The 15,660-nt window shown below is 63.8% G+C and overlaps 1 protein-coding gene across 9 annotated transcripts in view; it reads left to right on the top strand.

Annotated features, from left to right (window-relative positions):
• STK32C (serine/threonine kinase 32C) overlaps positions 1 to 14,475 on the top strand; it is a 72,728-nt gene extending 58,253 nt beyond the window's left edge. For 4 of the 9 annotated variants that reach the window (XM_042238911.2, XM_027960323.2, XM_042238910.1 and 1 more), the window contains exons 3-12: positions 1,430 to 1,581; positions 1,953 to 2,126; positions 2,847 to 2,884; positions 2,992 to 3,081; positions 3,809 to 3,912; positions 4,455 to 4,571; positions 5,630 to 5,755; positions 5,829 to 5,960; positions 12,824 to 12,891; positions 13,841 to 14,475. In XM_042238911.2, the coding sequence (XP_042094845.1) occupies positions 1,463 to 1,581; positions 1,953 to 2,126; positions 2,847 to 2,884; positions 2,992 to 3,081; positions 3,809 to 3,912; positions 4,455 to 4,571; positions 5,630 to 5,755; positions 5,829 to 5,960; positions 12,824 to 12,891; positions 13,841 to 13,967 (1,095 nt within the window). In that variant the 5' untranslated portion in view covers positions 1,430 to 1,462 and the 3' untranslated portion in view covers positions 13,968 to 14,475. Of the gene's footprint in view, positions 1 to 1,429; positions 1,582 to 1,952; positions 2,127 to 2,846; positions 2,885 to 2,991; positions 3,082 to 3,808; positions 3,913 to 4,454; positions 4,572 to 5,629; positions 5,756 to 5,828; positions 5,961 to 7,583; positions 8,239 to 12,823; positions 12,892 to 13,840 lie in introns of those variants that run through there. The other 5 variants (XR_009598073.1, XM_060404861.1, XR_003586582.2 and 2 more) reach the window with 5 other exon arrangements.
• Positions 14,476 to 15,660: the final 1,185 nt, after the last annotated feature.

Raw genomic sequence — 15,660 nt, 5'->3', positions numbered from 1 at the left:
TCACTGCACCCAGACAATCAGGCCGAGCGGCGGGTCCAGGGGCGTGAGCCCCACCCGATGATGGAGCTGCCGCCTGGCCGCACCCGTAGCTGTCGGGCGTGGTGTCCACCAAGCGGTGGCATGGCGTGGCTGGCCTGCGTGATCAGGACCTGGCTGGCAGCCGGAGCAGGGTCTGATGTTATTCTAGGATGTGGTGTTCTGCATCCATCCGACAAGGAGCCGGAGCCTGGCTTCTAAGCAGTGTCAGGGTTTCACTTGTGTTTCTGGCTCACGTCTGCACCGCAGGCCCAGACTCGCGCCCTGGTTGGCGGCCTGCGAAGGCAGCGCCAGTCCCCCGGGTGGGCTCTGGTCTTCAGAGCTCCTGGGGGCTCGGCCAGGCTGATGGTCATGGAATGGGCCTTTGTCCACTGAAGCTCTGGGGTCCCTCTCCCATGACCTCGGCCAGGAGCCCCCGTTAGCAGCCCACCTGCCCCTCTGGTGATCTGGCTTCCAGTTGGCGTGGCTGCACTCTATCCAACACAGTCATGGAACCACACAGGGCTGGGTCCTTGCCTGCTGCCTGTCAGTCTGCGTTCCTGGGTGACATTCTCAGGCCGGGCGGGCCAGGAACACGGAGACCCGGAGAGGAAAGCACTTGAGGCTAGGCCCGCGCTGTCCCCAGGCAGGTCCAGGTGGGCGTCACCACGCCAGGGCAGCCTCCGGGGAGAGCACCCCAGCCCTCCCAAGGGGTCACTTTGCTGAAATGAGAGGAAAGATTCAGAAAGACTCATTGTCCTCAGATGGGTGTTCTCCTGGGTAGGGGGGACCCTTAGGAGCCTTGGGGTGTGGCCGCCTGCCCCGGCTTCTCTCCCGGCCTGGGTTCCAGCAGGGCCTGGAAGGCTCGGTGACAGGCTGTCTGTCACGGCCCTGGCCCTTGGAAGGCAGTGTTTCGTGGCAGAGTGGATGGCGCTGTCTGGTAACCCGCCCCCGTCTGGGTCCCTCAGGGTGCCTGGAGCACTGGGTGGCCACGTTGACTTCCAGCGGCTGCTGTAACAAGTGAGCACACGCTGAGTGGCTTAAGACAGCACACATTTATTCTTGCTTTGCTGAGGGCCAGAGTCCCAGTCTCAGTTTATCTGGGCTGAAATCAAGGGCTCTGCAGGGCTGTGCTCCCTCGGAGACTGGAGGGGCGAGTCTGCCTCTTGCCCCCGCCCCCGCGTCCTGAGCTGCGGCCCCTCCAGGCATCATGTTCCCTTCTGCGTGGACTGGACCGTGTCCCCAGATCCACGTGCTGCAGCCCGGCCCCCAGGGCGAGGGGCTTTGTGACGGGCTGGGTGCTCAGCTGTGGTTTGAGGAGACGCGTCCCTCCAGAGACAGAGTTCGGTGGTTCCTGTCGCGCCTGCTGAGCTGCCGGGCCAGCGGCGGTGCTGACGCGTCCTCCGCCCCCCAGGTGTGCATCGTGCAGAAACGGGACACGCAGAAGATGTACGCCATGAAGTACATGAGCAAGCAGCAGTGCATCGAGCGGGACGAGGTCCGCAACGTGTTCCGGGAGCTGGAGATCCTGCAGGAGATAGAGCACGTCTTCCTGGTGAACCTCTGGTGAGCGGCCGGGGGGGCCTCTCCTGCCCCAGGCGCCCACCCCCACCCTGCCCCCTCACAGCGTCCCCGGGGCCAGCAGCCGTCAAGTGCCCCCATGCGCACGCACGCACGCACGGACGGACCACCATCACCGTCACCATAGTCACCGTCACCACCACCATCACCATCACCACCGTCATCACCGTCACCACCATCACCGTCACCATCACCACCGTCACCATCGTCACCGTCATCACCGTCACCCTCACTGGGAGTGTCCAGTGGGCACAGCCCTGGGTCCAGGGCCCTTGTGTGGGGGGCTGGTCAGATGTGGCAGGGGCCGTGACTCCGGTCGTCCAGCCGAGCGAGTGCCAGGTGCCCCGTGCCCTCAGGTACTCCTTCCAGGACGAGGAGGACATGTTCATGGTGGTGGACCTGCTGCTGGGCGGGGACCTGCGCTACCACCTGCAGCAGAACGTGGAGTTCTCGGAGGACGCGGTGAGGCTGTACGTCTGCGAGATGGCGCTGGCCCTCGACTACCTGCGCGGCCAGCACATCATCCACAGGTGTGTGGGCGCGGCGGGGCGGCCGTCCTCGCGGGCCCCCGGGCGCCTCGTGCCCCGCCCCGCCCTTGCCGCACGCCTGCCCCAGGCCTGGCACCTGGGCACACAGGCACCGGCTCCCAGCCAGCTCCTCAGCTGCACAGATGAGGCCCCCACGGGGCGCGTCATGTCTGAGCAGGTGAGGCCGGCACGGGGGGCCGGTGCCTTCACCAGCAAGAGGCTGCCTTCACCTGCTCTGATAAGTGGGGGATTCCCGCCCCTGCCCCGCCGGTGCCCTTATGCCCATCTGCCGTGTCCCGGGCACATTCAAATTAGTTTTAGTATCTGAAGGCTGATGAGGAAGGTAAAGCTGCGTCCGCAGGACCAAACACAAAATTCCACGTGGTACAAAGCGTGGCAGCCGTGATTTCTGCAGCTCTTCCTGGGGACGCCGATCTGGTCGTGGTTCGGGCACGGATGCTTCCTGACCGAGTGCCAGGAGGTCGGGAGGCCAGGCTTGGCCGCAGGCAGACTCGGGGCTCTGAGAGGCCCTCGCCGGCGGTCCAGGCGAGGGGGCTCTGCTTCTGTGTTCTGGGCTCCGGCACCCTCCCCGACCAGTGCTGGGTGCTCTCCCACGGTGGCCCAGGCAGAGGAGGGGCTGGGCTCCTGGGGTCCCGCTCGTGGGAACCCCATGCCCTGCCGGGATTTCTGGCCTCACCTCCCCGCTCCCTGCTCCTTCCACAGAGATGTGAAGCCCGACAACATTCTCCTGGATGAGCGAGGTGAGCCGTGGCCATGAGTGGCCAAAGCCTCAGCTGGGGAGCGGGGGGGTGCCCCACCCGCAGGACATGATCCCCCCAGACAGTTGCACTGTCCTCTTTCCTCACAGGACACGCGCACCTGACCGACTTCAACATCGCCACCATCATAAAGGACGGCGAGAGGGCGACCGCGCTGGCCGGGACCAAGCCGTACATGGGTGAGCTCGCCCCGCCCGGCCCGCACACCCCCGCCAGCCTGCCGACTGGCCTCCCACCCCAACCTGTGGCTGGGGGGATCGGGTCCCTTCCCTAAAGGTGCAGCAGCAGGTGACGGGTCAGGCCGCTTGACCAGTGCAGGGGGCTCTAAGTGATGGACGTGCGCTGTGGGTTTGATCACGAGAGCACTCTGCCGGGGGCCTCCTAGGTGGTGCCAGGGGTGAAGAACCTGCCTCCTAATGCAGGAGACATAAGAAACGCGGGTTCGATTCCTGGGTCAGGAAGATTCCCTGGGGGAGGTCATGGCAACCCACTCCATTATTCTTGCCTGGAGAATCCCACAGACAGAGGAGCCTGGTGAGCTACATTCCACGGGGTCGCAGAGAGTCAGACATGACTGAAATGACTTAGCACACATACCCACCTCCCTCATCAGGCTGCGGACCTGGAATTGAACCAAGCGGCCTGTGGAAAAGGACAGGTTGACCACTGAGGGCTGCTTCCCAGTCCAGCTCTGGCCACAGCCTGGTCTCTGGTCCAGCCCTGGACCTGTGGCCATGGGGGCTGGGGTCACCAGGAGCTGGGGTCATGGGCCCTGCGGTCACTGGGACTGTGCTCACGGACCCTGCAGCCATGGGGCCTGCAGTCCTCGGGGGCTGGGGTCGCAGGGGTCGGGGTCATGGGGACTGCCGTTTGGGGACGCTCAGCTGTTCCTGCTTTCCTGGAAAGCTCCGGAGATCTTCCAGTCTTTCGTCAATGGTGGGACTGGCTACTCCTTCGAGGTGGACTGGTGGTCGGTGGGGGTGATGGCCTACGAGCTGCTGCGAGGATGGGTACGGAGCTCCTGTGACCCGAGGGCCAGGCCCCCAGAACCCCCGGGGTGGCCCAGAGAGCTGAGGCTGCCCCCACCCCTGGGGCTCAGGGATGTCCATGCTCCCTCCCCATTAGTGAGGCGGCACGCTGGAGGGGGCTGGGTGGGCAGAGGACCGTCCCGCAGGGCTGCACCCCGCCCCCAAGCTTCCCTTGAGGGTCCTAGGTGGTGGGTCCCCCTGCCCTCCCTGCAGTGGCCACGTCTCAGCGAGTCCTGGAGCCCAGGAGGCTGGAGCCTCATCGGCCCCCAGCTGCCCTTCCCATCCCCTCGTGGGGGCCCCCGAGGCACGGCACCCTCAGACGGCCGGCCCCGCTGCCTGCTGCAGCCGGTCCCCTGGGGCCAGGCCCTCTGCCAGGGGGAGGTACAGGGGCCCTGAGCTCCCTCCCTGGCTGAGGCGCAGGCTTCCCGGGCTCTTCTCTGGGGCCGCCCTGGGGTGGGGCGGGGCGGGTGGGCGCCCTCGAGTCACGGGGAGGCGCCCGCTGCAGCGCTGCTTCCCCTGCCCAGAGGCCCTACGACATCCACTCGAGCAGCGCTGCGGAGTCGCTGGTGCAGCTCTTCAGCACCGTGAGTGTCCAGTACGCGCCCGCCTGGTCCAAGGAGACGGTGGCCCTGCTGCGCAAGGTGAGCGCCTGCCCCGCCCAGGGCGCGGCCGGCCGGACATGGCGGGGGCCCCTGGCGAGGCTGGCTGGGCACGGGGGGCCGCTTCCTGCATCCCGGGCCGCGTGTCTGTCTCTGCTCCGGTTTCCCGCCTGGCCTGGCCCCAGGCTCCTCATCTTGTAGCGGCTCGGCCTGTGTGAGTGCTGGAGCGGCTCTCAGTCCTTATTACCTAATCGAAGCCTCGCGCTGCTTCCGTCACTGATGCCCCAGCTCGGGGCAGGTCACCCCAGCGTGTGTCGGGGAGGCGGTCGGGGCCTGGTCCTGCTCAGGCCCGGCTCGTCCTGTTGGAGTTGGGCGGCCACTGTCCACTGCCAATGGCCTGGCCAGCCCCCTCACCAGAAGCAAGCAGAGAAGACCCCAGACCCCCCTGCCTGTCCCGGGCCACGAGCACACGTCTGCAGCAGTCCCAGGGACTCAGCCTGTAGAGACTTGAGGCGGTGGTGTTGCCGCTGGTATTCGGCTCCCGCGGTCCAGGGCTGGGCCGGGGTCAGCCCCCGGCCGGCCAGCCAGCCAGCTCCTTCCTCAGAGTGGTGTGCCTCAGACACACTGTGCCCCGAGGCCTCAGGACAAACGAGGAGGGGCGTGCTGGACACGCGTGGCCCAGGGGGCAGGTCCTGGCCGGTGCCCAGAGACCCTGGCCCTGGTAGTGTGGCCAAGCACCTGGAGGCCTCCCGCCCCCAAGAGGGGCTCTAAAGCAGCCTTCACCGCATGCTGCTGTGTCCACACTGGCCCAGGTGGCTCCAGGGGCACAGTGGCCCCCAGAGGCCCAGGTGGGGGTGGGGAGGATCCACACACCGCGCTGGGGAAGCCTCGGCCAGGGTCTCCAGTACTCGCCCTGGAAGGGGTGGCTGTGATGGTAGCCAGTCCTGCAGGGCCGCCCTGGGCCCGTGAGCGTTAGTCCCGTCCTGTTGTGACGCTGAGCCAGTTACCGAGAGCAGTGAGCCGGGCTGCAGCCGCCGCCTGCTGGTGGGTACTGGGAGACAAGACCTGTGCCGGGGCCGCTGACCAGGGCCTTGTTCCAGCTGCTCACCGTGAACCCCAAGCACCGAGTGTCCAGCCTGCAGGACATGCGGGCGGCCCCTGCTCTGGCTGGCGTGCTGTGGGCTGAGCTGAGCGAGAAGAAGGTGGAGCCTGGCTTTGTGCCCAACGTAAGCCCGTGGGCCTGGGGTGGCCAGGGCGGGCGAGGGCAGCCGGGCACCAGCTCAGCGCCATCTTCCACAGAAAGGCCGCCTGCACTGCGACCCCACCTTCGAGCTGGAGGAGATGATCCTGGAGTCGCGGCCGCTGCACAAGAAGAAGAAGCGTCTGGCCAAGAGCAGGTCCCGGGACAGCAGCAGGGACAGCTGCCCGTCGGTGAGTGCGGCCCGGCACCCGGCCGCCTCTGCTCCGGCCCCTCACCCCTTCCTCCGTGGTGGGGGACAGAGGCCCCTGCCTGCCCAACTCTGGAGGGTCACATGGTGCCAGGCTCTGCTCCCATGGTCTCGGGGTCGTTTCCCTGCGTGTGTGCGCACGCGTGTGTGTATGTGTGTGCCTGTGTTTGCGTGTGTGCACACCATGTGCGTGTGTGCATGTGTGCACGTGCAGGTGTGTGCACGCCAGTGCACCTGTGTGTGTGTGCGTGTGAGTACACTCGTGTGTCTGTATGCATCCGTGCGTGTGTGTCCATGTGTGCCCGTGCCTGTGCGTGTCTGTGCATGTTTGTGACTGCACGTGTGTGTGCATATGTGTGAGTGTACTCGTGTGTGTGTTCGTGTGTGTGAACACATGTGTTTGTGTGTGGGGGGGTACACTCGTGTGCATGTTTGTATGTGCACGTGTGTGTGCGTGTGTGTACGTGTGCGTGTGTGAGTACTCGTGTGTGTGCGTGTGTGAACGCATGTGTTTGTGTTTGTGTGGGGAGTACACTTGTATGCGTGTTTGTGTGTGCACGTGTGTGCGTGTGCGTGTGAGTGTACTTGTGTGTGTGCGTGTGTGTGAACGCATGTGTGTGGGGGGGGAGTACACTCGTGTGCGTGTTTGTGTGTGCACGTGTGTACATCTGTGGGCATGTCTGCACTTCTGTATGTGTGAGTGCAGGCGTGTGTGCACGTGTGTGTGCGTGTGAGTGTACTCGTGTGTGTTCGTGTGTGAACGCATGTGTTTGTGTGTGAGTACTCGTATGTGTGACTGCACGTGTGTGTGTGCGTGCGTGTGTGAGTACTCGTGTGTGTGCATGTGTGTGAACGCATGTGTGTGGGGGGGAGTACACTCGTGTGCATGTTTGTGTGTGCACGTGTGTGTGTGCATCTGTGGGCATGTCTGCACTTCTGTGTGTGTGAGTGCAGGCGTGTGTGCACGCGCGTGTGTGTGAGTGCATTTGTGTGTGTGTGTGTGTGTGTACACGTGTACATTTGTCTGCCTCTTCTCATGAGGACACTGCTCACACTGGGTGGGACCCCGAGTCCAGGATGACCATCCCATTCACTTGACTGGTGGCATCTGGAGACTTCGTTTCACATTCCTAGGAATGGGGTCAGGACCCCACCCCGGGGACGCGGTGCAAGGTGTCGCAGCCGCCACGGTCCTGCCCTTGGAAGTAGGGGTTCCCCCGGGGAGCAGGGGGTCCAGCGTGGGCCTGTCCCCCGGATCCGGCTGCTGTTCACAAGACAACTAGGGCTGCAGGAGTGGACGGTGGGGTCACAGCGGCGACACTAAACCCGCCACCGTTCCTCTGCCCTGGGCTCAGCGGAGCCTGTGAGGACACCCTGGGGAGCGGCTCTCACACCTGGGGGCCCTGTGCAGCCCCATGCCCGGGTCCTGGGCAGAGATGGGCGCCAGCTCCTCCTCTGTGCAGGGCCCTCCCTGGAAGCCTTGGCTCCTCGGGGAGCGGGTAGGTGGGCTCCCATCCCCTCCCCATTCCTTGGGCTGCTGACGGTGGCCCCTGGTGTCCAGTGGGGGCACTGCAGGCTGGTCCAGCTTTCTTTATTATGGCCCTAGGAATTGATGTGAAGTCGCTCAGGCGTGTAACTCTTTCAACCCCCATGGACTGTAGCCCGCCAGGCTCCTCTGTTCATGGGATTCTCCAGGTGAGAATACTGGAGTGGGCTGCCATTTCCTTCTCCAGGGGATCTTCCCAACCCAGGGATCAAACCCAGGTCTCCCACACTGCAGGCAGACTCTACCATCTGGGCCACCAGGGAATTCCTATTGGGTCTTAAACTTACCTGGTGCCTCAGTGGTACAGCATCTGCCTGCATTGCAGGGTACTAGAGTTCGATGCCTGGGTTGGGAAGATCCCCTGGAGGAAGGCATGGCAACCCACTCCAGTCTCACCTGGGAATTCCATGGACAGAGGAGCCTGGCAGGCTACAGTCCGGGGCGGCATTGAGTCGGACACGGCTGCGTGACTAACACTTTGTCACTGCGGGGTCTTAGCTGCAATGCTCATTTGTTGCAGCCTGTGGCATGTGGGATCTTAGTTCCCGACCAGGGTTCTGACCTGCATTCCTTCATCAGGAAGGTGGATTCTTAACCACTGGACCATCACAGGAGTCCTTGGGCCAGCTTTTTTCTTGCTGTCAGACTGGGAGCGATGGCTTAGCGCTCTTTATGTGAAAGAGTTGAAATCAACACTCCTTATTTCCACTTTTTACTGTCGCCTGATAAGTGTGATTTATTTACGCTTCTGCACACAAGTGCCTCAGGAAGATGGTCTGCAAGCGCCTTCTTCCGGTCTGTGGTTTGCCCTCTGCAGGGCGGCCCCGTCTGCAGCAGAGTCTTTGGTTCTGATGAAGCTCCGTCTCTGCTTTTTCTTTCCTCGTGTGCTTTTGGTGTCATTTCTAAGACGCCGTTGCCTCACTTGAGGCCACAGGCCTGTGCCCTCATTTTTGTTCTAAGTGTTTTGTAGCCTTCTCCCTTGTGCTTGAGGCTCGGGTCCATTTTGAGTTAGTTTTATGCACAGTTTCAGGTGGGGCCCAGCCTGACTGTTTTGCGTGTGGACACACGTTGTCCAAGTGCTGGTTGGGCTCATCTTTCCCCCATTGAATTGCTTGGCACCATTTTCAAAAACGAATTGACCGTGCCGGAGGGGCTTGTTTGTGGACTTGCACGTCTAGCCCCCGGATCCGTGTGTCTGTCCTGCCGGGTCCGCCCTGCCGTGACGACCGGAGCTTGGGTGAGTTCCTGGGTCAGCAAGTGCGGGTCCTCCAAACTGTTCTAATTTTGCAAGACGTTTCAGCTCCTATGGGTCCCTTGCATCCCCAGGGCATTCTGAAGGGCTTAAGAATTCTGTCTGAGTTGCTCAGCAGGTCATTTGTGACAGAGTTAAGGATTGGCGCCTGGTCTGGGTGCCCGAGCCCTGTCGCTGCCCACCTTGGGTGACATCTGGGGTCAGGTGCTGTGGGCACTGGCATTGGTAGGGCCTGTGGGTGTCTGCCCCGAGGACTGTGTGCAGGGAACCGCCACTGGCACAGTGGTCAGGGTGTGGGGTGTTTGGGGGGGAAGCAAAGCTGAGTTTCCGTGGAGTCCAGGGAGAGCCGCCTGACCTGCAGGGACCTGAGTGTGGGTTATGCCCTGTGCCCAGCAGTCATCAGCAAGGAGACCCAGAGGGTCATGCGTATCTGTAGCCTCCTGAGTCTGCATGGCAAAGGCTCCAAACGCCCGAGCAGGCCAAGGGACCACGCACGTGTGCCGCTAGGAGGAGAGGGGCTCCGGAGCTGGACGAGCCGCGCCCCAGCGCCCCGCTGACCGCACATGCGCACTGCACGCACCTCGGGCAGGCGCGGCCCTGGGGCGCGGCGCCGCCCGCACCGTCCACCTCTGATGGCGCTCCGCCCTCCTAGCGGCTCCTCCGGCCGGTTCTCTCTCCTGGGAGAGCCGGGGCAAGGGAGGCTGCGAGACGGAGCCCAGCTCCTCCCCGCCCGCCGACCCCCGGCCGGCGGACAGTCCCTCTGCGCCTGTCGCCCGCCCCAGCCTCGCTCCCCTTCTCCCGCATCCTGCGCTTCCCTTGGTCTCCGGGCATCGGGGGTCATCTCCTGCCTTGACCTCGCCCCCGCCTCTGAGTAGCCCTTGCCTTCAGTCCAGCGCTGACTCAGGCCAGAGTCTTTGCCCCTGTCCAGTCGTCATCGGCGCTATCAGGGAGGACGACCCCGTTTAAGCTGAAAAATCCCGAGTCAGTTTGCGTTTACTACCCCTAACCTCCTGAACATCGCAGCTCAGCCTGGCTTGCCTTATACGGGCTCAGAGCACTCAGGTCAGCGCCCAGTCGGCAGCCACCCGACACAGAGCCTCTTTTATAACTCATTGTTGACTTTATCAAATACTGAAAGTGCAAAAGGGCGCGTCCGGGTCCAGGCTGGGTGTCAGTGCGTCAGCTGTTCACCCTCGGGGTCGCGGGGCTGACCAGCAGCTGCGGCTGCCGTGCAGCATCGCATCGGAGGATCAGATCCCGTGTCGCCAGCCCGGAAAAGGTCCAGGTCAAAATCGGAAGTACCCTCTCTGCCGTCTCTTTGTCACTTTCACACCCCTCTCAAGTCAAGAGACTCCAGCCGTGGTAGCTGGGGGCCGGCTCGATACTCGGTCCTCCTTGGTGAGTGCAGACTAGCGCCCTTCCTCCGCGCCACGGGCGTCGGGAGGAAAGCCCTGTGGGGTAGGGGCCGCGAGCCGCAACCGGCGGCCCTGTCGATCAGCTGTGGGGGAGCCCGCATCACGCTCCATGGAGGCACCTGGCCCACCACTGGGTTAAGAGCTGTCCCCTCTCCCCTCCTGCCACAAGCCAGCTGGTCTCCGCAGGCCAGGCTCATGAGTTCAATGGGAAACAACAGGAACAGCATCCTCGGCCCGCCTTGTGCTGTGCTCGGTCACTCAGGCGTGTCCGGCTCTTCCACCCCAGGGGTGTAGCCCACCAGGTTTCCCTGTCCGTGGGATTATGAGGGAAGAAGGCTGGCGTGGGTCGATATGGCCTCCTCTGGGGAATCTTCCAGACCCAGGGATCCAACCCATGTCTCTTGCGTCTCCTACATTGGCAGGCAGCTTCTTTAACACTGCTTGAAGCCCTCAGATCCCCGCAGATAAATGCAGACTCCAAAGTCTTTGACGGTGGCGCTTAGCAGCGCCATTCCACTCTAGAGGTGGGTTTGTTATTTCCTATCTAGGCTAGTTTCGGGAGAGAGGCTAGTTTCAGGAGCTTTCACTGGGCTTTTCCATGATAATGTTATTAGCTGCTACTCCACAGGTCAAGGAACTAAGAGAATTCGACCAGATGCCAAATATTAATACATCCATCTTGGTTATGCATACAGCCACCAGGGGGAGAAGCCGCCCCTGGTGGGTTGTGTTGGGGGTCCACTGTAAGACAGCCGTGGGCCAAGTATCAGCTCACACCTGTATTCAGCAGCCCTCTGAACAGCCGAGTGTTTGCCTTCTCCCATGTGCAGACATGCAGGGAAGTGGCCGTGGATGCCTTCAGGAAGGGCTGGGGTGTCGCTGCCGTGTACCCTTGCTTGGGCCTTCCTGGCCAAGAGCTTGCCCCTCCTTCAGCCCACAGGTCCAGGTCTGAGATCTGGAAATGAGGAAAAGAATTGCAACTCTCCATCCAGGTGGCCGTCAGCCTGGGGCTCACGCACGCGCGATCTGAGTGTGTGCGTGCATGCAGGCACACGTGTGTGAGCACTGGCCATCCACCTCTGACCGTGAAGGCACCGTGATCGGTCGGACACCCTCAGCATCCCAGGCTCAGGTGGCCTGCCTGCCTCTCCAGCAGGAGGCCTGTTTCCACGGTTATACCCCCTAAGGGTGGCTGAGTTAGGTGAGGTCAAGGCTGCCGCCGTCCGGGATCCCATCATGGCCTCTGGGGGACTCGGTCCTGAGGCAGATCCTCCTGAACTACACGCGAACCACAGGGCTTCCCCAGGGCGCTGTGTCCCCAGCCAGCTCATTCCTTGTCTCCCTCGGGTCCTCCAGAAGAATGTGGTCATCTGGGGGGGTCTGTGGGTCTTTACTCTTGAGTGTGCTGGCTGCTCCAGCCGCCCACGTCTCTGAGCCTTTGACCCCATCCCAGCATCCCTCTAAGGCTGTTCTGAACCTTCTGACCGCTCCACCTGGGCCACCCTTCCAGGTTTCCAAATTGCAGTGTGTTAGGACGCACTCACGCCAGGGCTCCTGCAGGGGGTTAGCCCCAAGTTGTGCAGGGCAGACTCCCCCCTGTCCAGCCCCTCCCAGGCCTGTCCTTCCCTCTGGGCAAGCAGTGCCTCCCTCCCCAGCACGTCCAGCGCCTGCCTGCTGGGGCTATGTGTGGCTGCAGAGCCGGTGGGGCAGGGTGTGGGGGCAGTGCTGTTTCATCTGCAGGAATGGGAGGGGTCCCTCTTCTCTGGCCGGGGTGGGGCCCTCCCGCAGGCTCAGGAGTGCGGGGCATCAGGCTAACCTGCCCACTAACGTCCTCTCAGGCCCCTCCCACGTCTGAGGCCCACTTCTTCTGTCAGAGCCTCAGTTGGATGCAGGAAACTTCATGGCTGAGTCCAGCCCTCTTAAGTTCTGCGGCTTAGACATCTCGGCCTGGTCTCCCGCAAGCTGTCCGGGCCGCCGTGCAGGGCATCTCCACGCTGCGCCTTGGGCTACTCCTTGGCGGCCCTGAGTCTGAGGCTCGGATACCCAGGGGCCAACCACGACCCCCCCAGACCCACGGTCCCAGGGGCCAACCTTGACCCCCCAGACCCACGGTCCCAGGGCCAGCCTACCAGCTGCACCCTCTCCCGACACTCTGAGGGTCTCAGGAACCGGGGTTCGCAGGCCAGGGGCCTGTGGCATGTCTTGGATTTGGTCACTGTGGGACCGACTCCAGCCCCCGGCCTGAGGCTCTGCTTCTCGAGGCCACCTCTGCTGCCCACCTTCTCAGGCAGGCCCTGGAAGCAGGTCCTCACTGGGTTTGTGACCAGGAGGACCCAGTGTGTGTGGGGGGTGTGAGGAGTGGCCCGGCGTGGCTCCTGGACGAGTCTGGCTCTGCAGACCCTGTGGCCGCCTCAAGACGGGGTCAGGCGTCCCTCTGTCCCTGGCTAAGTGGGGGTCACCAGGAGACCCCAGCTCCTGCGCGCTCTGGTTGCCTGGGGCAAGGTGGGCTCCGCAGAGCTGGGGCGGGAAAGGGCAGGCACGCGGGAGGAGCAGGCCGGGGATGCCCAGGAGCCTCCCCGAGGGACGTGCGGGATGCTGGCAGGCGCTCACTCTGGTGTCTTTCTGACCCGCAGGAGAATGACTACCTTCAGGACTGCCTCGACGCCATCCAGCAGGACTTCGTGGTTTTTAACCGAGAGAAGTGAGTGTGCGTGTTGGGGGCCGGTCACGGGGGCAGAGAGGACTTTGGGGAGTGGGGCCAAGGCTTTCTGGCCACAGCAGACACATGGCCTCAGTGGGGCTGGGAAGCCTGACTCCCGCCCTCCTCAGAAGTCCTAGCAGCAGCCCTGGGGGGGTGGGTGGAGGGAGGCCCCTGTGCAGACTTGTGGGGGAGGGGCTCCTCAGCACCTTAAGGGCCAAGCTTGGGCATTTTCCACTAAGGGCAGAGTCTCCGGGGCAGACCCTGGGCGCACCGCCCAGGTGAGGGGCCCCAGCTGTTACATCAACCTGAAACCCTCACTCAGCCACTCGGGCCGGGGCAGGAGGGACAGGGCTTGAGGGCAGGTAGATACGACAGCCTCAACGTGCTGAGCCACCTGCTCTGGTGGACCAGGGAGGCCCAGTGCCGTGGGGCCCAGGGGAGGAGGGGCCGGGTGAGATGCAGAGGACTTCCTGGAGGCGGCGGCCCTGGGTCTAAAAGCTGAACAGGGCTCACTGCTGCTCTGTCCTGCCTCAGGGTCCAGGATGACATATGGACCCTGGTTTAGGACACTGGCCACCACCCTGGAGGTCAAGGCCTGGGTGGTAACGGGACTCGGCCAAGCACTTTGTTCCAGAATTCGTGACCTGCCTCCTTTTAGCTTCTGGCTGGAAACCAGCTGAGACCCACCAGCCTACTGCCTCAAGCCCAAGGGCTGTGAAGAGCCCACAGAGGGGGCAGCTGGATGCCCCGTGTGCCCGCAAGCCCCGCTGAGCCGGTGTGGCCAGAGAGGCTTCTGCCCAGGCGGAGAAGCCCAGGAATGGTCCCTGTGGAGCTCCAGGCCGTGTTCCTGAGGGGGTGCACCCCAGGAGTCCCAGGACAGGCCCTGGGCCAGCGAGCCGCATCCCGGGCTGCTGGCAAGCCTGCATAAAGCCCCCATGTGTCTCCCCAGGCTGAAGCGGAACCAGGACCCCACGCCTGAGCCCAGGGACGCGGCGGAGGCCTTGGCGGACAGCGAAGGCGTGCGCCCAGCCCTGCCTGCCTGCAGCGCCATCTGCCCCTCAGCCGGGAGCAGCTAGGCCACCCCTGCCCGCTGCCTGTGGAGTCAGCTCAGGCCCCACCGGAGACCCGGGACCCCCAGAGGGACGGGGCGGCCAGAGGCCCAGCGTCAACTTTCCCAGAGAGCTGCGCAGCGTGTCCAGGCCCAGGCCCAGGTCGGCGGCTCCAGGCACCTGGCTGGACGGCACCGGATGGTCTGACCGCCGGGTCTGCCCTCTGGCCCTCGGGGGCATGTGGTGTCAAGAGGCTGCCAGTGTGGCTGAAAGCGGGGAGCACAGAGGGTGGGCGCCCCCGCATGATGATGGAGGGGCCCACAGCTCCCGCCCAGGCTCTCCCCGGGCCTCTGGGGTCCTGCCCTGCCCGCTGTATATAGGCCGCCCCCGCCGCTGGGGCCCGGGGCCTGCCCGGTTCTTGTCCATTGCGGGGGACGGGCACGGGCCTGAGAGTGTTTTATACACGTGCGTTCTGGTCGTTTCTGCCGTATTTCTGTATAGTTTCCACCTCTGAGAAAAACAACATGAGAACCTCCTGGTGTCGGCTGGTTTGCGTGTCCCGTGCCTGCTGCGGGCAGAAAACGCTCGTCCGTGACCTAGGGCATTCCTGCCGGGGCGGAGCCTCCTGGAGCTCCGGTCTTCGGCCTGGGGAGGATGCCCATCTCCTGCCCCAGAAACCCTGAGGCCGCTGTTGGGTTGGGGTGGAGGTGCGGTCTGCTGGGGGGCAGGGGCAGAACCTTGAAAACAGCAGGGACCGGAATGCCCCAGGTTGGAGCAGCTCACGGGCCCCCCTTGCCTAGAGTGGGGAGCCCACCTGGGGCCCCAGGGCACTGCGGAGCCCGGGTCTGGAGGTGGGCAGTGCTGTGGGGTGCCCGGTGGTGGTACCAACCTCCAGAGGCTCTGGGTGGAGGCCTGCCGGTGCTGGAGGTGGGAGCCGGGCGGGGAGGCCTGGGGTTGTGCGGGAAAAAAGCCGTGCTTTGTGTGTGTGTGTGTGTGTGCACATCTCAGGCGCGTTTTGAGGCCCTAAGGGACAGAGTGCCTGTGTCCTGAGTCAGTGGCCGGCCTGCGGGTGTGGCCTGGCCCCCTGATCGCCTTGTCTGTCCCTGGGGAAGGGGACGTGGTCTCAGTGCAGCCCAGGAATCCAGCACTGAGGCCACAGGGACCAAATCAACCTTAGCAGACGGACCACAGGGCAGACCTTCCGGGGGGCTGCCCAGTCCAGCACAGTGCCCAGAGCCCCGGGTTCAAAGTGGGGCCAAGGCTGGGCATGGAGGCTGGGGCCCCCCAGAGGGGCTGGCCACATGAACGGGGCTGCCCACCCTTCCTGGTGCTCTTAGGGTGGAGAGCGTCCCACACCTGGGGGACAGAGCTGGCAGGATTTTTAGGAGCAAGGCTGAGACCAGGAAGCCAGCCCAGCAGCTCCATCTTCTAGAAAGTTCTGGGGGCAGCGCCATCTGCGGGGCTGGATCAGAACCCCGGCCTGCTCTGCTTTAAGTGGGCAGCATGAGCTCCCCACACGCTGTACTGCCCCAAACCCTGCTGGGCAGCTTGTGCCCACCAACTAGATCATGGGTAGGGGTCCTCCCAGTGCCCCTCTCCTTCTGGGTGTCTGGCTGTCTATGACCCGCAGGCCTGTGGTAGGCAGAGCCCCTGCCCACATCTCAGACCCAGCCGGCCCTGTAGTGGTCTGGCGGTCCGGCCTCCCAGCCGTCTAGAGGCA

Source organism: Ovis aries, chromosome 22, assembly GCF_016772045.2.
Source record: "Ovis aries strain OAR_USU_Benz2616 breed Rambouillet chromosome 22, ARS-UI_Ramb_v3.0, whole genome shotgun sequence".
Taxonomy (NCBI): domain Eukaryota; kingdom Metazoa; phylum Chordata; class Mammalia; order Artiodactyla; family Bovidae; genus Ovis; species Ovis aries.
This window is presented reverse-complemented; position numbering and strand designations above follow the sequence as displayed.